The sequence below is a fragment of the Paroedura picta genome, chromosome 18, assembly GCF_049243985.1.
Source record: "Paroedura picta isolate Pp20150507F chromosome 18, Ppicta_v3.0, whole genome shotgun sequence".
NCBI lineage: Eukaryota > Metazoa > Chordata > Lepidosauria > Squamata > Gekkonidae > Paroedura > Paroedura picta.
This window is the reverse complement of record NC_135386.1, coordinates 71123-91874: the sequence shown is the minus strand read 5'-3', so window position 1 is coordinate 91874 and position 20752 is coordinate 71123. Positions and strand designations below refer to the sequence as shown.

Genomic DNA, 20752 nt, shown 5'->3' with positions numbered 1-20752 from the left:
ATATTTTCAGGCACCTTTGGATTTCCTGTCCGTGATGCTGAGCATATTTCACTTGTAAAACTTATTTCTTGCTGGAGAGACCAATCTGTTGAGGTAGGGGACGGAGGCCCCTCAGCCATTGTGAGTCCCATCACTGCTGTGTGCCAAGAGAGAAGGGCTTTTGTTGCCCCCCTGAATTGCACAGCCTGGGCCAGGCTTCTCCAGCCAGCCCACCTGCCAAGAGGGGTAGGGGAGGTACCCAGCCTCCCCCCACCGCCCGTGTTACTGAGGGGCTTGCCAGGGAATCCTGCACAGTCAGGAGAATGGCCATGGGACTGAGTGCTTTGGGCCTTCCCAGCTGCTGGGAGAGGGAAGCAGCATGTTCCCCTCTGACCAGAATTATGTCTCCCGGCTACAAGGGCCAGCACTCAAGGACGCATGATGGGCCCAGGTGGCCAGCATTTCTGCTTTGTCTTCTTGAATACTTTAACGTGCCTTAATCTGCCAAGGAGGAGGATATAAATTTTTAAATAAAGAAACTGTATTTGGTAGCACTAGAAGCATAGTTCACCTCTCCACCACCAGCAGTCCACTGATCTCACTACTTACTGTGGTCTCATTCTGACAGGTCACTGAGGCCATGCAAGCTGCACTGTTGGGCGAAGTTCAGAGGAGTGTGAGAACCTTGCAGAATACATTAGCCAGTAGCCATGGGCTAGTGCCGGCCCCCTTAGCAAAGGCAAGCAAGGAGGAACCCAGTGCTGAGCTGCCAGCAGGTCTGTCTCTAGGTAAGCCCTCCCTCCCTTTCTCTTGCTCCTTGCCTGAGGAAATGTGCATGCACACAGAAAGCTCACACTTTGAATAAATCTGTGTGTGTCTTAGAGGTGCCACTGGACTCAAATGTCATTCTGCTGGCCTCCTGTATGATTGCAGAGGGAAACCCAGGGCCCTGCTGCTTCCTAATCACCCCTTGGTGCTGCTGTTGATTGTCTCTCCACTCAAATGATGAAGGCGGATGTTGCTTTGCAGGTGTTCAAAATGGTTCCAGGATTTCATTCTTAACTAGATGTCAAAGTCATATTGGAAACACTTGATGCATGTCGTTTCATAGGTAACATCAGTGAACTACAAATCATATGGAAATGAGCCAATATCCTCAGGTTTATATTTTTTCAATGAGATCACATTTATACTAGAAACGTTATTGTTCCCATTTTATAACTTCATATCATGAAATGTGGTCTTTATGCTTTGGCAGTAGAAAAATCCACATAGTGGAAATGAGTTTTATAGTTAGATCATTTCATTTTACAACAGAGCGAGTTGCTGTAACTTTTAATGGTGCTCATGTTTATGGGCAGGAAAGTCTGATTCTGAATTTATGTTACGAAGTGATATCCAATTTTCTTTAGCCCATTAGCTGAGTCTTAAAATTAAGTGACCTGAAGTTTACATTCAATCTTCTTAGTGAGCCTTCTCTGTGATAGCTAATTTATAATCTCACTGTGTGGATGTGTCTGTCAGGAAAATTGGTTACTAGCCTGTGCTCGTTCCAGGAATCTCAAAAAGGTCCCTTTTTTAGACATAAAGCAAGATTGCTATAATAGTGCCGAAATGGAAGCTTTGTGTGTGATCATCTTTTGTTTGCACTGGATTCTCACCCTCTTTTGCTCTGTTTCACCTCACTCCTACACAAATTTACTTGGGAGGAAGTCAATGCAAGCTGCAACTCGGCAAGTATTTCTATGAGATTAAGCCCCCCTACCCCTCAGTAAACGACAGGTTTGTAGCCTCTGTGTGTTTTGATTTCAGATCACTTGGGGAGGAACTGACTTTATGTTTCAGAGACCCTGCTGCAGATCTGGACATTCCATAAGGGGTAGTATTTGTCTCTAGTTCTAGTGAGTTCTAGTCATGCAAGGTAGTAAGTTAATTTTGGGCTCCTGCTCTTTAAAAAATGCTACTTTCTCAAATACTTCAGCACATAAGGAATACCCATGCACTATTAATAATGATAATCAACAAGTGAAATAAAGTCTTTATTTTCAAATCAAAGTCTTGTTTAATTGCTTGAATCAACAATTACTTGAAGATATCATGAACAATATAGAAACTGAAATGCAGATGTTTCAGTCAAACGACTATTGATCTCACAGGAGACCCATGCTGTCAGGCTACTGAAGATCTGAAGTTGCAGTGAATATTATACTTAGAAGGGCCCATTTGACCATAGTGGTGAGTGTACCAATTGCTTCTATTATAAATGTGATCTGAAACATCTGCATTTCAATTTCTGCGTTTTTCATGATATCTTCAACCATTTGTTGCTTCAAGCAATTAAACAAGGCTTTGATTTATGAAAAAAGGACTTTTTCATTTGTTGACCATTGTTATCATTATTAATATTGTGGTCCATTGCACAGGTATTCCTTTTGTGCTAAATTTATTGTACCGTGCACTTTGTTGCTACTTTCTCAAACACAGCCATAGACAGCAGCTTGGGAGGAAAGTCTCTTGCATTTGGCCATGTGAAGAAGTAGACGATCAACAGTTCATTGTACCCACAAATCAAATTTAGGTCTCAGCAGGAGGTAAAGCTGAGCTCTCCTTCCTTCCTTCCTTCCTTCCTTCCTTCCTTCCTTCCTTCCTTCCTTCCTTCCTTCCTTCCTTCCTTCCTTCCTTCCTTCCTTCCTTCCTTCCTTCTGTGGGGCTCTCTAAGGAAGCCCAGAAAGGTTCCTGGAAGATCATGTAGTCCCTCCTCCTCCTCCTCCTCCTCTGCTCTCTCCAATAAATCCTGTAAGTTCTGCTTCCCTCCAGACCAGTTTGGCAAGGATATGTTTGAACTTCTGCCTGAGTTCTGGCAAGGGTCTCGAAGGTCACTGCCTGGTGTGACTTTGGGACAGCATTCCAGATCTAAGGTGGGAGGAGTCTGTTGGCTGCTCTTGGCAGGCTGCACACACGGTGCAACACACACAGTCTGGGTGGAGGCCTTTGGCTCGCTTGGCCATTTTTCCTGTCAGAAGCGCATCTGCGTGACACCATTATGCACTCACGCTTCATATTACATCTCTTTCCTGTAAAGGGATGCAACTCAATTTTGCATCTCACTATCTAGCCCATGGCTTAACTTGGCTACCGCATCGTCTTGTAGACATTCACTTAAAGCTGTTCCTTGATCCAATATTCTTTAATATTAGTGGTCGAGTATTGAAGGAAGCAAACTGGAAGGCTTTGTAAAGCTGCCCCTTAGTCCATCCTTCTGTTTAGATATTTTGCCATAGAACTCCTTAATGCAGCAGAAATCAGATTTGTTGTGTATTTTTACACAAAATCCAATTGTGCAGGCGCCACACCAGCCTCATCCATCCAGAAAATTACAAAGGATAAGATTGTGCAGGGCTCTCCATTCAAACCATGTAAGGAAACCATACATTTTGAAATGCCAGCTATTACCATTTCAAAAGTTGGTCTTGTGCAGAGATGTAAAGGCTGGGGAGGGGCACTTATCAGGCAGCTCCTGGACTTCAGGGAGGGTCCTGTGCAGCAACTGGGGTGGAGGAGCTTTTGTTCCTGGCACCTCCTCCTCGAACCCTCCGGGTATTGTTTTTTATGTTATGGACAGGCCCATTGGCCTTCCCTGTGAATCCTCCCTGGCAGTTAAGCGCAGTGGGTAGTTGGATAAGTTAACTGTGTGCACCGGGAGGCAGCCAAACCTGGAGCAAGGGGCGACCTTTCTCCAGGCCGTAATAAAGCAGCTGTTGCTCTGTCAGCCAGTGTCACAGAAGACCTTGGGTTCCTCCTCTTGATTTCACAGAGAGGCCATCATGCAGTTCTGCCCCATCTCACGCCATCAATCAAGGGCCTCAGTGCCTTCTGCGGGAACCCTTCCTGCTCTTCACAGACAGCTCAATAACTTGTCTGGGAGATGTGATAAATGCTCGCCATGCTTCACAACTGGGGGCTGTAGCTCAGCTTGGCAGAGCTGGGACCTCATTTGCTCAGCCAGCGCATTTCGTCCCTTTACACTCACAAGGGGGAGAGCAGGAGCATTTCCATGCAGTTTCCCCACCCCTTCCCCAAAGAGAAGATTAGGTTCCCCCTGAAGGGACTGAGTCTCCACAAAATCCCACCTGGGCACAAGTGTGGGAGATTACAGAAAAGGCTGTTCTGAACAAGGAACAAATGATCCCTCGGAAAGTAAGTGGTCTTTTTGCTCAGTAGCAAAGGAAACACACAAGCTCATGTTGCAGCTGTCTGCAGAGGTGCTCAAGGCTGGAGAAAGCACCAAACCCTTTGGAAGTGCCCGCTGGCTAAGCCTCATGGAGGCCACAAACCACTCAAGTAGGGCTGAGGGAGCTGAAGTGGCTCGCAGGAGGGGAGTTTTGCAGGCCTTATGTGTTCATCGGTGTTTGAATTAATTTTCACCTTTAAAAATAGCTTTCAAGTCAAGGGAGGATTCATTTGGAAGAAACTATCCATGTTGTAGGAGTCCCCTAAATCAGGGGTAGTCAACCTGTGGTCCTCCAGATGTCCATGGACTACAATTCCCATGAGCCCCTGCCAGTGTTTGCTGGCAGGGGCTCATGGGAATTGTAGTCCATGGACATCTGGAGGACCACAGGTTGACTACCCCTGCCCTAAATGACCTTTTGCTGATTGCCTAGAAGCAGAGGACTCCTCTGTGGCTACAGTGGCTACAGTCTAACTCCCCTCCCCATATAATTCCTGGGAATAAAAGTGACCTGCATGAGGAGGAAGTGAGGCATTCCCTTGCCTCAGAGAACCTGAGAGAACCTGAGATTCCCTCAGAGAACCTGAGCAGGCAGCCTTCTGTAGACATTAATAGCCACGAGGCTTCCCAGGCCATCTGGAACTCCTGAGGTCTGGGCTTCTGCTCTCGGCTGGTTTGGCAAGGACTGCCACTGCCACTGCTGTGCCTTCAGATTGCCACTTCCTTTAATCTGATTGCAGTAATTTCATGGCACATCCCTACCATGGTCAATGTTCAATGCGAGGGGGAACAAAAGAGGCTTGTCAGTGAGAGGGGCCCTTCCTGCTTGCCAGGGTGCTTCAGGCATCACTTCCTGGCACCGCCTTTCTCTGCTGTCCTCAGAGGCTGTGTGCTCAAGCTCAGCAGCCCCCAGAAAGGGCTGCCCCCCCCCGCGCTTTCAGGATGCCATTCAGAACACATTTTGAAAGTGGTCCTCCCCCTCCCCCACTCCCAAGTGAGGCCACTGCTTGCCTACTGAGCACAAAGGACCTCGAGAGAGCACTCCTGTGGTTTGAGCCCTGCTGGAATTCTGGCAGTTGTAGTACAATCAATACCTGCTGGAGCAGCTTGTGGAAAGAGGAAAATGCTTCTTGGTCTCAACACATTTGCCGTGCTCCCACAATTTAACAGGCAGCTAATTGCTGAGGCAACAGCATTAGCCATCAAACAAAATGAATCTGCTCTTCCCTCTGCTGCCGAAAGAGGACAGCTGCAGCGAGGGGACCTGGGACCTGCCCTCCCCCCAGACAAAATAACTGCGTGAACCTGACCTCCTGTATCTGGTGTTGAAAACTAGAGGGACAAGACCAGGCAGCTGGCTGTGCAGAGGAGGCGCTCCAATTCCTCCCCACTCCCCCTGGCAGAACAAGAAGACAAGATGAAGGAAGTGGAGAGGGTCCACATTGTCTATCTTCTCTAATTTTGATATGGGTTCTATTCCGCATGTTCAAATTCTGTGTAGTCCTCCAAGGAAGGATAAAAATCCAGAGGGGGGAGTGCTCTGAGTATAGAAAAGGAATAAACCAGACGGTTGACTCATGACTAACTGATGGGTTTCTTCTTTGTAGCTGCAGCCCCTGGGGTCCAGCGTGACAGCTCTTCATCCCCTGAACTTTTCCCAGGAGGAGGAGAGGACATTTCTGATGAGCAGAACATTTTGGAAGGGATGAATAACCGAGGTCAGCACCGCAGGGTGGGATGAACATTTCCAGTACTGTCTCTAGTGGTGGGTGGTCGGTTCCTAGTGGGGGAGGTCCTTTCATACACATCCTGCCCCCCCCCCTTTTCTGGCAGAGCAAGAGGACAAGCCACAGAAAGTTCTCTCCACAGTCACGACTAACTATCTTGAGAGGAGAGCGGGATGCGGCAAAGGCCGAGGGGCCTTTCCACCACTCCACAAAGATGAAGCTTCACATGATGTTGTTGCTCTGGGTTTATTTCTGTTTCTCCTGATCAACAGTGTTTCAGTGAATATTTTAATAATCCACAGGGGAGGGAGATCCCTGCAAGTTCCCCCTGGATCCCTGTAAATGCATTTGCCACGTTGAAACCATTGGCTGCCTTTTCTTTTAAGAAATGAGCCAGGGCCATAAATTCCCCAGTGCCTGGTTATTTCTTCTTCATCTTTGTACATTGAATGGTGCACATTGTTGCTTTGATTCATCCCCTCTGTGGCCCGTCAGCCTATTTCAGAGCACCCCAAGTCCTGACAAGGGCACTGGAGAGCACTGCTGAGATTTAATTGTCAGGGAAGGGATGTGGCCCGGCATCCGTGTCTGTTCCCCAGAGCCCTCTTAGAACCCATTTAGGCCTGTGGCTTCAAGACTGGGTGTCAGCCTGCAAAGTGTGGGAGGAAGTGAGGAGCAGCTGTCTGTCATCTGCCTACTGTTAGCTGTGCCCTGCCCCTCACAGCCACACTTCGTGCTGGATACTTGGAGTGGGGGGGGGGTGAGAACTAGGCTACTACTGGAGGCTGCCAGAATTTCCAGGCATATAGACTAGACCAGAAACTAAGAGTCAGCCAGCTGTGCAGCAGAATCATTTCCCCAGTTCATGCTGTTCAGAAAAGCAAGGGATGGCTCCTTTTGGAGAAGAGTGACTGGAGTCTCTCCTGTGGTCTCTATTGGGCCAAAGCAAACCCTGCCTGTCCCAAAGTGGCAGAGATGAGCCAAAGCCAATTTTCCATTGCCTGACATTGGCCTCGAAGCCTTGTTGTTAGAATGCATCCAAAGGCATTTCAGGGAGGTTTTGAACCCACACACAGCAAGAAGGAGCTGGGGGAAATACTTCTGGGTAAGTCCTCAGAGCTTGAAATCTGAGCCGAGCAGCATCTGTCTTTGCTGGCATCATTACCTTTGCAGCAAACAACGAATCCCTCTGGCTTCCCCTCCATCCACTCGTTCTTTATAGGCTGGGAAACCTCCAGAGAGCCCTGGCCTGGTCTCAGAGCCTCCCACTGAGAATTTGTGGCCTGGTTGTCATGGCAACACTGCATTTCTCCAGGAATTGCTCATATTGATCCGTGGACAGGCGTAAATGGCCAGGCAAGTGTGAAGAGTAAAGAGGGCTGGCTAGGACTCTAACATGACCCCAGGTTACGGGTCGAAAACCAGCTCAGAGATGGAAACGGCTTCATTGGGGCACCGAATTTCATCGCCACGTTTTGGGTTCTTGTCTTCTCTCCCTATCAATTGCCTGAAAAGCTTCTTTGTCACATCCAGTCTGTAGAGCTTAACACTGCTGCAGACCTTGTGGGGCAGGGCAGTTTGGGGACTGGCAATAAAGAGCTAGAGCTGTGAATGATTGATTGCTGCTTGGGAGGATGGGATTCCCTGTGGAGACACTAAGACTTTGTACAGGGTGATGCACAGTGGGACAAAAAATCCCTGCCTCAAAGGCCACTAGGCCAGTGGAGTCTGAACTTTTTGAGAATAAGAGGGGGAAAGAGCAGTGAAAAAGACCAACTCTGTGCTAGAGATTATCAGGAAAGGGGTTGAGAATAAAACAGATCATCTGTTTTATGGAACTCTGTTTTGCAGCCTCGTTTGGAGCACTATGGACGGTTCTGGTCACTGTATCTCAAAAGGCTGCAGAGGAGGGCAGTCAGGATGATCGGGGGCTGGAGTGCTTCTAGAGTTAGAAGAGAGACAACCAAGGGGATAGAGGTTTATAAAATGATCCATGGGGAGGAGAGAGTTGAGATAACTTTTTCTCCCTCTCCCCAAATACTAGAACTCCTGGGGCATCCAATGACACTGATGAGCAGTGGGTTCAGGATAGTGAAAAGGAAAGACTCCTTGACACAAAGAGTGATTAAAATGTGGAATTCACAACCAAAGAGGAAGAGCTGTTTTTTGTACCCCATATTTCATTCCCTGAAGGAGTCCCAAAGTGGCTTAGAAACACCTTTCCCTCCTCTCCCCACAACAGACACCCTATCAGGGAAGCGAACCCGAGAGAGCTCTGAGAGAACTGTGACTGGCCCAAGATCACCCAGCTGGCTGCAAGTGGAATTAAACCTGGTTCTCCACATTAGAGGCTGCCATTGTTAACCACAATACCAAGCTGGATGTGGTGTTGGCCGCAGGAATACAAAGCTTTAAAAAGGGATAGATAGATTCATGAAGATAAGTCTATCAAGGGCTACTAGCCAAAGTGGCTGAGGGGAAACTCCACATTCAGAGCACACAGCCTCTAAATACCCGAGCCTGGAGGCAACATTAGGAAAGGCCTCGGCCTCTATGCCCTGTTGTTGGCCCTCCGGAGGAGCTGCTGGGATGCCGTGTGACAGGATGCTAGATGAGAGGACGTTCCCTGGTCTGATCCATCAGGGCTCAGTCAACATTTTTCTGTGTCTATCCCGGCTAGCTGCATGTAAGAGATGTTCAGTGGGTGGCAGTTGGTGTTGCATACTAAAATTATTGACTTCAGCAAATTAATGCTCATATCTGGGCTTATTTGGAATGCCCACAATGGTGTAGCGTCTATCTGCAATTCAGCTGCAAATTGTTTTTTAAGATTGTCACCATCATTTTATTAGGTGACCCAATTTAAAAGTATGCTAACGTGATCAGTACGTCAGAGATGGTCAAAAGTGCGATGTGTGTTTTTGTTTTTCAGATGAGAGGAAGCTGCATCCTTGGATGTCCAAGGTGTGTTCCTGTAAAATGTGCTAGCAGAAATTACTGTTTTTCTAGCAAGACCAGAAGATAAGGCAGAAAGGGAGCCAAGTAAGTCATTCAGCAGTTGACTCCAGTCAGTTCTGCAGCTCTGTCCAAAGCCTAGTTGACCCCATGGAGTCCCTCTCCCAACCCCCTAGGGACAAACAGGCTGCCTGCTTCCAGTACCCTCCCATGCCTGGCCTCCTGACATCCAGGAGTCAGTTCCTGAATCCACTGAGAAAAACATGGTAAGCTCAAAGCATATAAACCCAAGGAATGACAAGTGGACCTGAATCTTGCCTGCCCCTCAGTTTACTTCATCTTCTCTAAATATGCAGAAACTTTCTCTTTAAATTTTCATCCATTAGTGTTTGAGATCTGATTGATTATACCGTATCTGTACCCAGTATTACTTATTGCTAACATTAGCCTTGTACCGTCTTCATTTGCTATAAGTACTGCGGATCCACATGATGAGTTTTGGGCCTTTGATTGTATTCCAAATGTGCAGTTATCTGCAGAAAATTAAAAAATAAAAAGTTTTTAAAAATCTCTATCTGGCCTAAGGGGAGGGGGGCAGCCTGGCTATCTCTCCGTTTGTTTGGATTTGTTTCCAAACAAAAAGTGAGAATCAATAGCTAATAACAGAGTTCAGTATAAAAAGTAATATGATAAAGATGTCTAAGGGATCTCAAATCCTGAACCTGTGTCTCTTGCCTGCAGAGACGATCAGGCCACAAGTTCAAGGTTGCATGTGTGTGTATATTAACTCTTGACTGTCCCAGGACAAGGAAGCTCTTGCTCCTTTTCTCTTCTTGCTTCTGAGCAGGTGGATTGGTGATCACCAGGGAGAGGGCCTTGCCCTCCTTCCCCCTCTCCTCCCCATGGTTTTGCCTAACCTGGACAAACTGTAGCCTCAGCATCCATCTTTCTCTGAGCCTCTGCTGCTTTCCTACCCACCTACCCCCTGGAACAGTCTTCAAAGAAACCGAGTTTTGGGGGGAGTCAAGAGTATCTTGATCTCCTTCTATCCTTCCGATATCCAATGGGGTCATCCAGTGATTGCCAGTAAGTGGAAATGCTTTGCATAGAAACCTCAACCAGTATGATCTTTCTTGGTGGAAATATAGGCTACCTGTTATGGTTGGATGATATCCCTATCGCTCATCTCAGTTGCTGTCTCTGCTCACCCTCCTCTTGCTTTCCAGCACCATGAAACCAGGTAGCCTGCTGTCAGAATAAATGTCAGACTGGAAGGTTTCCAACATAAATGCCAAGAATTCTGATTGGATTTTTAGCCTTATGAATCAGATCTTGAACAATTGAGGTTCTGACTAGATATTCCTACAGCTAAGGTGAACTTTTGGAAGCATAACTGAGGCTCAGAGTGACGTTGGGTTAACATTTGTCTATGGTAGTGTTATAACTGACACAGGATGCACCACAACTATGAAACACATAGTTTCTAGAGTTCTCAGGGATAGCTATGTAATTGCTCTAAAGAAGTGTGTTTGTTCTGTGTCCTTGATAACATTATAAACATGTTAGCAAATGGTCCTGAAGACAATCTCTTCCTAATCTGAACAAATGTATTCACTATGAAAGATTAATTGCTGACTTGGGGACAGTGACTTAATTTGGACGAGGGGAGGGGGAAAGCAATTTAAGCGCAGACTTTCTCTTATTTCCTTCAAGGCTAGTTTTCCTGCATTCCCTTTCCTAGGAAAAGCATCTCCAGACAAGGTGGTTTCTTCAGAACCAAGCCAAACTTTTGTGGGTGAATTTGTTGTTGATTTGGTTTCCTTTTCCTTTTTTCATTTTGAGAGCTGGATTTGATTCCCTACTGTTCAACATGCAACCAGCTGGATGACCGTGGGTTCTCTTAAAGCTGTTCTCTTGGAACAGTTCTCTCAAAACTCTGCCCTCTCAGAGGGTGTCTGCTGTTGGGAAAGGAAGGAAAATGTGTCTGTAAGCTGCCTTGGAACTTCTTTAGATAGTGGAAGCTTATAAAAAATAGCTCTTCTTTTGTGAGCTGCTTTGCGGTTTGTCCTACAGGAAAGCCAGATGCAGTCTTGTAAATGAGCACTTTAAGCCTGGCCAGACCCGCAGCCACTGCACTGCTCCTGCCTGCCCTTTGGCTTTCTCTCCTTACTGCTCCAGGGGCACCCTTGCTGGAGAAAGGTGGGCACTGCGTGGCCTCTGGGTGTGGAGCTCTCTGAGTCCTGTTCAGCCAGCCTGTTCCAAAAAGTGATTGGTGCCTGGAGAAGCCTTTCTACAAATGCAACCTTTTTGTTGAGTGGCAAAAGGCTTCCTGGCAGGCCAGAGAGGCGGTTCCCTGCTCTTTGCCGGGGCCATTCCCACAGCAGTTTGGTGCTATTATCTGGGTGATGGCTGCAACATATTGAGCAGAAGGGCCAGTGAGAAAATTGATTTCCCTCAACAAAAACGCTTTCAATTTTCTCAGGGCCATAATTTTATGTCCACAACAAAATGAAAGGGCCATTTTCTTTAAGACGAAGGGGAATTGAAATCTTCGATAAAAGCTGTGGTAGGTGTTGTGCTCTTGATTGCGGGAGCTCTAGTTTCCAGAAGGGTTGGGCTTATCTGGTTTGTGAAGGAAACAAAGACCTTTTGATTTTGAAAGGAGCCAGGTCTGTTTAGGACGTCGCAGCCAATCCATAATGTTTGCATCAGTCAGACTCCCAGAAAGCAGGCAGAAGACAGAGAGGTCAGCTGTGGTCCCGCACGTGAGCCAGTCTTTAATTGCATTAGGCCACTCTGCACCTCCATGGAAGACCACCCCTTTCAGCTGACTTCTCCTGGAATCAGAACCTGAGCAGATTGAAAACTTTTAAAAAATCTCTTTGAAGTGGCTACCAAGAAGAGCATCAAGTCCTTCTCAAAACTAACAAGAAGAGAGCGAAGGGCTGCCCCAGTTGGTGCAAAGAGATGAAAGAAAAACCATGGTGCAGTGGGAAGGCAATTTTATTCCAATAGGTTGATGACCCCATAGGAATAAAACTCTTTCCACTGCATGATTGTTTTTCTTTGTCTCTTCCCAAAACCAGCAAATTGCCCTCCTCTCTCACCGCTCAAATTCTACTGGGTTGGTTGTTTTTTGATTATCAAAGCAAGCCAGATCAGTGAAATGCAGCCTAGCTGGGCCTACACTGCTTGTCCCCCACTCCACCCCCCTCAAAAAAAAACCCACTTCTTATCTGGACATGCTTTCTGCACACAATTTTCCCAGAGGATACGGAAATCCTCTCTGCTCTTCAAGGACAATTGCAGACCAGTCAGGGAGAGCAGAGTATGCCCTGCCTGGGGCTAGACTGGCAGCTTGTTTAGCATGTGGCTGGGGGTGGGCATTAGGACATTGTGCCCCTGCCCAGAATGCTGCAACCTGCCCCTATCCAGCAGAAGCTGCCATGTGGATGTCGCAGGAGCTCTCCCAGCCTGTGGGGATAGAGTTTGACAACTGCACAGCATGGCCTGGCCTTGAGGGACTGAGTTGCAAATCCCCCCCCCCCCCCGATAGTGGGACAGCCTCCAAACCTGTCCAGGAGAGCTAGGGTTCAGAGCAGCAAGCAGGGAGGCAGGCAGCATGCTAAGCCTTGGCAGGCTCCTCACCTGGACTCTGCTTTCACCTCTCAGAGAGTGGAAGGTGGGGATAGCGCCAACAGAACCACCTACCTTACTTTCTTGAGTTCTTCACCTATACCCTTGCTTGTCTCCCCAGTGGGGGCCCAAAACTGCTTACAGCATTGTCTGCTCTTACAACAACCCTATGAGGCAGGCCAGGCTGAGAGTATAAGACTGGCCCAAGGTCACGCCATCAGTCTGATACTGTAACCCCTGTGCCATACTGGCTCCCTCCACATAGACAGGCCACTGGAAGCTTGCATCTTTGGGCAAGAGCCTTTAGCCTGCAGCCAGGAATCTGCTGCCCAGCAAAGGCAGACTCTTAGACAGCCCAGGAGTTTGTGTGTGTGTTTGGGTTTAAATTAGGTTTTTGGTGAAGAAGAAAGCAGCCTCCATAGACACATGTGCATGGGTGGGTAAGTGCCATCCAGTCCCTCCCCACACAGGATGACCCTATGGATGAGTGACTTCAACACTTCCCACCTTCAACAGCCTTGTTCTGGTTTTTCAGGCTGAAGGCCGTGGCTTCCTTGATGGAGTCAGTTTCCCTCTTTTCTTACTGCCTTCAGCTTTCCCTGGCAATGTTGCCTTTTCCAGTGACTCTTGTCTTCTGATAACATGAGCCTCAGCTTAGCCAATTCAACTTCTAGGGAGAATTCAAAAGGAGGAAAATTGGGGTTGAAAAACTATGCAAGACAAGTCAAAGAGTGTTTTTAAAAAATCCAATGCCCACAAAAAGCACTTTCCATGGCAGAATCCGCCTGGGCTGCAGACTGCCCATCACAATGCAGTTCCTGCCTATCACAATGTAAACAACATCCCTTGTGGCCACCTGCTTTCCTTTTGTACCCCTTTGGACTCAAGTCTGCTGGTACCTTTCAAGATGCTTGGGCTGACCCAGGGGCCCCCACTCCCCATTCAACTGGCATGTGGATGCTGTCGTCAGTGTCCCCTTGCTGTGCCAAGAATGTCCCTCTGACAGCCACCAGCTCTGATCTTGGTTTGTGGCATTTCACCATGTTTTTTTTTCCAGGAATTCCATGTTATTAAAAGGACCGTAGCAGGAGAGTGCCCTCTTTAAAACGACTCATGCATTCTTAATGGGCAGGCTGTTCATGGGAGGGCTAGGTCATGAATTTCACTGCTCTTCACTAAACAACTCTTTGGCAAGGAAAGCCAGTTTTCCCTGAGGGTAAGCTATAATTCATTAATTGTAATTAAATTAAACATCTGTGACTAACTGGGGATTCCAATTTGTCTCCTGTGCATTGAGTGCCCAGAGTTTCTCGCAGACTGGTGTCTACAGGGAGAGGAAGCAGCACTCCACAGGAAACATGCCCCTTCCCCTGGGAGACCCTTCCCCATGGAACGATTCTTGGAATAGGGTGGGGGGTTACTCGTTACCATTTCCCTCTATGCCTCTGGAGGGAAGGGGAAGAAAAATAAGGTAAGGTATGGACATAAAGTGCAACCTCCCTGGATCACAAGAAATGTGTGTCTTCTGGGCATAACAGCATCATGTGCTTTGCCGCATTGGCAGTCAGGAAGGAAGAGCCCGGAGGGTCTCATGGCCTCCACCCAAAAGCCACCCCATTCTGAGCTATACAAGGCAGTGGCTGTTAGGAAAAGCAAGTCCAAATGAAGCCAGCCCTGGGAGGGAGGGTCTGCAGGACAAGGGGCTCCAAGTGGATCCCACGGCTGAGAGGGGACTGCAGGGCACCCCCTCTGGTTCCCACCCACTCCCCACATGCTGACCACAGCACCTTCTACTTGAGCAGCCAGGTTGCTTGAAGCCAGTCCAAACCCTGGGCAATGCAGCCCCTCTTTCCTTGCCTGTATTTTTACAGGCTGCTTTCCAAAGCTCCCTGGGACTGATGACAAAGGGGCAGCCCTATCTGGCCCTTCCCTTGAAGGGGTGGAGGATGTGCGCAAATTCTCAGTGGCTGAGCCAACATCCTCCCACGCCACCCACAGGGCAAGGCAGGACTGGCCCCCACAGACACTCTTTGGTTTTCCTCCCAGATGGGGCCTCGTAACCCCCATACTTCATACACTCATGCCAGATGTGATGACATCTGTTATTTCATCTTCGTGGCTTCTGTGCAGTCCCACACGGGTGGGTGTCAAGACTGCCAAGTTCCTTTGTGGCAGTCCCATGTTAACGGAGAGCGTTGGTGGGCACAAGATACATTAGCCATCCCCCTTTTGGTGTGCAGTCAGTAGAAACCACCTGTGGGTGGCAGCAGGTGGGACGGCCTGTAGCCATCCAACTTGCCAGTGGAAGGGCTGAGGTGGAAACAGAGCTGGAATGGGCCCTAATGGTCACCTAATCCAACTCCCTGCACAATTCACAGCAACCTCCCCCCGCCCTCCCAGTAACCACTGCTCTATGCCCAGAGGAAGTTTTAAAAAATCCTCGAGGATCCCTGGGCATTCTGGCCTGGAGGAAAACTCCTTCCTGACCCCAGAGTAGTGATCAGCCTGACTGCTGGGCCAATCCAAGAGAGCCATGAGAACTGAGCACTGGTTCATTGCTTCTTGCTATCCTTGTCACTGCCCGCCTAAATTCATAGTTGAGAGACACAGGAAATCGCCATGGACCAAGAGAGAGCCATGGAGACCCAGGGCAGGTGTCTGTTGCTGTCCTCGGCCTTGCTTCCTAGTCTGACTTGTGAGATGGCATCTTGAAAGTTTCCCCACAGCTCGCCTTTTCCTTCCCTGGCCTATGCCTCACTGCAGGGATTCTCAGTCCTGTCTTACTACAGGTTGAAGCCCACGAGGGCTGATGCATTTCTCAATAATCCCCCAGGAAACAGTTTAGTGAGGGCCATTATCTTGATAGTTCATAATTAGGCTCCATAATGAAGCTTGTTTTGCCTACCCGGGTCAGATTGCTCTGTCCCCTGCATCTGTGTTCAGTGACCTTGTTCTGAGAGCTGGTTGTTAGGAAATCCATTATGATCATCACACACTTTGGGGAAGTGGCTGTCTTGTGAATTGATGGTGTGATGTTGCCACTTTAGATAGCAGAATCCATGAATTATTGACTTAATGAGTTAATGCTGCTTGCTTCTCCAACAAGGTCTTTATAGGCTGGGTGCTGTTCACTGGAAGACACCCTCCCAGCCTTGGAGTGGAGCGGGAGAGAATAGGCTGGCAGTGCGTGGTTCTCTTCCAGGGTGAGGGATCATCACCCGACTTCCCCCCAGGAAGGTCTTCTCTGTGCAAGTCGGGGTTGAAATGCCTGTTGGGCAGTTAGTGTGTGGATTGGTTTAGTATATTTCAGATCTGCCTTTCTCACTGAGGCTCACAGTCGGTGGCAATCATTTTGTTATGCCATCATTTTGAGGAGACCTCCAATCAGCAGTGGACTAGGATGATCACACTGTAGAACAGACAGAGAGCATTAGACATGCCACATCATGCAGATACAGTGCAGGAAAACAGTGTTACTTCCACAGAAGGTGCTCTGTAATCAAGAAAATGGGGCAGATTCTGAAGTGGAGCTGGATTCTCGTAGCTCTGCACAGGAATAGGATTCTGTCCTGAGGCTTCCCAATGTGATGCTCAGGATGGCAGAATGTCAGATGTAGGGCAGGTTCATGCCCTCAGAGTGACCCGCTCTGTCATTTGGGTCCTTTGCAGGATGAAGCCTTCAGCCCTGCACATATTGTCTTCTTAGCAATTAATAGTTTTTGTGGGATCTTGCAGTTATTAAGCTTCTGATATTTTGCAGAATCACTGGTGCATGCTCTTTGTGTCTGAGCATAAAGACTGTTCACTCATCAAGAAGGTCTCTCAGAACCTCAGCAGGGCCTGGACAGCCCTCTGTTGGGATGCCCTAAAACATCTTATTGTATAGGGCTGTGCTGCATTGAGGCGCAGGTGGAGAAGCATACTTTTCCATGACTCTTCTAGCCTTCCTGTCTCTTCTGAATTCCTCAGGATCATTTCGGCTCCTGACTAATGTCACACAAGAAACCTGCTCTCCCCATTGCTGAAATGAATGCAGATGAATTAATAATGATTATCTAATTATTTGAAAGTGTCACCCTACTTTAGAAGCCATTTCACAACATTGGGGGAGGGGTTAATGACTCCACCGGCTTCCTGTTGTAAATGATGCAAGAAAGGGGCCAGGGAGCAAGGAGGTGAGGAAACTCAGAGCCCCTGCAGGACTTCACACCACAATTAATACGCCAGCAGATAGGAAGGATGAGCTCCTTCAGGGACAAGTCTTGGCCATGAGATCCTCTTGTTCCACCGTAGCTTCTGCAATGTCTCCTGTGTAAAATATGTCTCCACAGTGTTCAGAGAAAGGGAGGCCTGTGACTGTGTCATTCAAGGAGGTTTTTTGTTTTCAAAGAAACAGCTCTGCACTTTCCCAACAGGTCCCGTAGCTTTAAAAGGTAAAAAATATCAGTGACAAGGCAGGACAGAGAGCTTTATTGTTGTTGTAGGTTCAGTAAGATACACACACTCAGCTCCAACAACCAACAATTTTACTAGAACCAAGAATCCTTTCCTATTGCATAACAGTAGGAATGGAGAAACTTATATAGACTTTTCAGGCTCCCCCCAGGACACACAGTTGGCCCTTAATGGAGGCCTGTGATCAGACTATAATTCTGTTTTGTGACTGGCTGTCTGGGACCGGCAAATCCCAAGCTCAGGATCCCAGCCTTAGGTCCAAGCTCAAGGTTTCTTACAAGGTCCCTTGAAAACCACATACATCACAAGAAGGAAACCATGCTACACAGGCAGCTCATTCTCTGAGGGATCAATTTTTCATTTTGGAGGAGAAATTTTCCTCCCGTGGGGACCGGTGTAGAGGTCACTGTCATTGGGGCACTCCACAAATCACTGGTCCATGTAACAAGGCATGAAACTTGAAAAAGGCTGCTGATTCAGACTAAAACACAGACTTGGAACCAGCTTTGGTTCCTCATGCTTGAAGGTCTTCTGCCTCGCCTTCCTGTATGCTGGCCCAACAAGGTATCCCTGAGATTATAAAGTGGGTGAAGTCAGAGAGAGCTTGCTTCGTGGGCTCTGTTTTTCAACATTATACATTCATCTCTCAATGCAATTAGAATATTTTTATTAGGATTAGAGTGCAAATGTATTTTTCTGTCTCAGTCCTAGTGGAAGGGATAGGTGCATGCCCTTCCTGGCACAGAAGGCAAGATTAATCTTCATATGAACACACAAACTCGCTGATTTTTCTTTTCCCGTGACATCCAGGTTAGCTGTCAGTGATGAATATGAGAAATTGGCCGCTGTCCCTTTCTGGCCCTCGATAGGCCTCTGGATCCACTCAGCACCAACCCTGCATCCTGTGCCATCCTGGGGGGTCCATTTCATTTCACTCCTCCCCAATAAAAGGCCACTTCTTCCCACACATATCTAGGTGCCACAAACCCCATCCAGAAATCAGAGGGCAGAGCAGAGAGCATTCTGCGCGAGAAATTCTGCAAGGAGTTTTTATTCAATTTAGCATGAGAAGAGCTTTCTGACAGGCGAATGCTTTCTGGGGGTTGGATCCTTACTTGGCCCCTCTGGGCCACCAGGCAGAGAACCTGAGGCAAGCTCCCTGTCAGCGCTAAGCAACATGGTTGGCTGGGTGGGAGCAGTACAATCAGGTCCTGTAAGGAAAAGTCTCACCGAATCCAAGCCACAAAGAGAGGGCCATGACCGAGTGCTCCTCATGACACAGCAGTGCTTCCAAATCTGATATTTGCAGTGTCACAGTCTGGCAACACTGTCCCCACAATGAGGCCTGGTTTGCAGCCTATTGAGCCCCTTCCCCCACACACACCATGCTTGCTTCAGCCTTGAAGAAAGAACCCCAGAAGCTAACCCTCTTCCCCCCCCCCCCCCGTTTGTCATTCCCCACGTCTGTGTCTCGTTGACTTATTGGGTGTCAGCCAGCAGAAAGCTTTCTGTCTAATGAAACGCTCCTCACCTTTTATCCCTCATCCATCACCAAAGGCAGCACACCACTGTAGGAAGTTTTCATGCATATGAAGGTGTGTGTATGTGTGGAGAATCACCCCTGTATTAGCCAGCTGGCCTCAGCGACTGAACCAACAAGCACAGGGAGAGGGCAGCTGCACTCAGGGGCACCTGGGCTACAGTCTTCCCCATGGCAGAATCTGGGCTCGCTGCAGTTGTGGCCTGCTCTTTGCTTTCAGATTGTCAGTTTGGGGGCAATTCTAAAATATTCTACCATGGGTTGTAGAGCCACCATCTAGCCAAGTGGCTTGGTCTTCAAAATGGACGTTGGTGAAATGGCGCAGATGGAAAAGGGTTTCAGGTGACTCCTAGGAACTGCCATACTCTCAGGCCTGCCAGCCAGTGAACACCTGTGTAAAAGGTTGGCCAGCTCCATCTCTGCCAGCCAAGAAGCATTTTCCTGCCTCCACCTTTTCCACGAGAACGTCTGGCAGTGCCAGGAAGGGGGGGGGATCCTGTGGCTTGCTGAGCTCCCTTCTGCCTCCAGATGCCAAGGTGCTGCTCTGGCACTGTGCATTAAACAGTAATGGTCCTCTGGCCACAGACATGTCTGTTACCCTTAATGAGCATGTGGGCGAAGGGCATCACATTTCAGCACATTATGAAATATGCACGAACAGCAGGAAAGAGTTGCACGGTGAACTCTCGGCAGTTCATCCAGATGTTAAGCAACACAGGAAATCAATGATGAAGTTTAACACTATTAAAAGGCAATCAGCATCATCTCTCTGCAGCTTGTTGAAACAGGGTGGGTCCTCTGGCATGGCTGGTGGCTGAGGCTAACCCATGGGGGGGGGGGAGCATTTTTGTTTGTTTGTTTTCTAGCCAGGGTGTCCTTAGGATATCTGTGCACACCACTCTCTGTAATTATGAGAGACAGAGAAACTTTGGACCAGCTGAATGGCACGTGGCATAGTGTGGTGTGGAGAGGGAGAGTAGCACAGCCTGACACTTTCCAGCCAGCCTCCCTCCCTCCTTGTTTCCAAAGGGCAGGTGTTCCCAACCCATCACTTCTCAATCATTTCATTGCAACTGGGATCCTGCAACCTACTGGGACCATATCTCTCTCAGGGTGCCGGGGGAGGGGGAGAATGGAGCCCCTCTTCCCCAGGCAACAGGGATGGACCAGCCTGGCTGTTGGAATCCCCAATGGCCATATTCATTCCTTTGTCAGCAAACTGAATTACTGCTTTGGGGTTGTCTCTTCTGACTTTATTATTTATGAGCCGATCAAATTAGTCATCCAAATCTTCAGCCAGAAGCAGATTCAAATAGCTAGCCCCGTTGGTCTGAAGCAGTAGAACAACTTTTGAGTCCAGTGGCACCTTTAAGACCAGCAAAGTTTTATTTTAATGTGTGAACTTTCATGTTCATGCACATTTCCTCAGAAACAAAGTCATGGAATGGAAGTAATTTCTTACTTATATGCAATGTGAGAGAATAAATTAACATACAGCATAATGAAAATTGATAATAGATTCCAGAAATAAATAGGAAAACCAGCTATTTGGTTTTGTTTGTATTCACTTGAGATTGAGTTTCATGGGGAACATCTTCAGGAGTACGCTTCAGAGGCACCTGGACAGCACTGAGAAGCAGCGATGCTAGAGCTGGTTATCAATTGGAAGGGGGGGTAGCTTGGATGATGGCTAAATTAAAATTAAATACAAGGTTCTTTTTAATATTTTCCTTTATAATGTCTGCATTGATGCACAAGAAGGGGTGCACAGATAGCCCACAGGTGTTCCTCCACAGAAGTGAGACCAGCGCAAGGAAAGGACCATATGTGAAGTAGCCTTTGGCTTTCCAGGAAACTGTCCCCCTCCCTGAAACCTCCGAAATAAAATATGGGACATCTGCAAAGTCAGGGCAGCTGTGGCAAAGGTTGTGGAGTTGGCAGGCATGGGCTCCATGGGGACGTGGCTGGGGATGACCTTTGGCCCTGGAAGTGGCTGCTCAGAGTGGTAATGCAAGAAGAGCAGTTCAGTCATTAGCAGCTCAAGAGGCAACAAGACAGCCCCATTTCTGGTTGTCTGACTTGGGGGGGGGGTCACACAGGGCATTATGGGAATTTCCATCCCCAAGATCTGAAGAGGAAAACAATAGGAAATTAAATTAAATAGGTAGTCTTCCTGTGACATTTCTTGGCCATGTCTCCATCAGATAGCAATTGTTGTCATTGGAACCT

The 20752-nt window shown here is 47.9% G+C and overlaps 1 protein-coding gene across 8 annotated transcripts in view; it reads left to right on the top strand.

The window, feature by feature from the left end:
• Positions 1-9462, top strand: part of WDR72 (WD repeat domain 72) — a 39887-nt gene extending 30425 nt beyond the window's left edge. For 6 of the 8 annotated variants that reach the window (XM_077317908.1, XM_077317909.1, XM_077317913.1 and 3 more), the window contains 4 exons: positions 11-93; positions 608-767; positions 5818-5928; positions 8870-9462. In XM_077317908.1, the coding sequence (XP_077174023.1) occupies positions 11-93; positions 608-767; positions 5818-5928; positions 8870-8925 (410 nt within the window). In that variant the 3' untranslated portion in view covers positions 8926-9462. Of the gene's footprint in view, positions 1-10; positions 94-607; positions 768-5817; positions 5929-8869 lie in introns of those variants that run through there. The other 2 variants (XR_013227434.1, XR_013227435.1) reach the window with 2 other exon arrangements.
• Positions 9463-20752: the final 11290 nt, after the last annotated feature.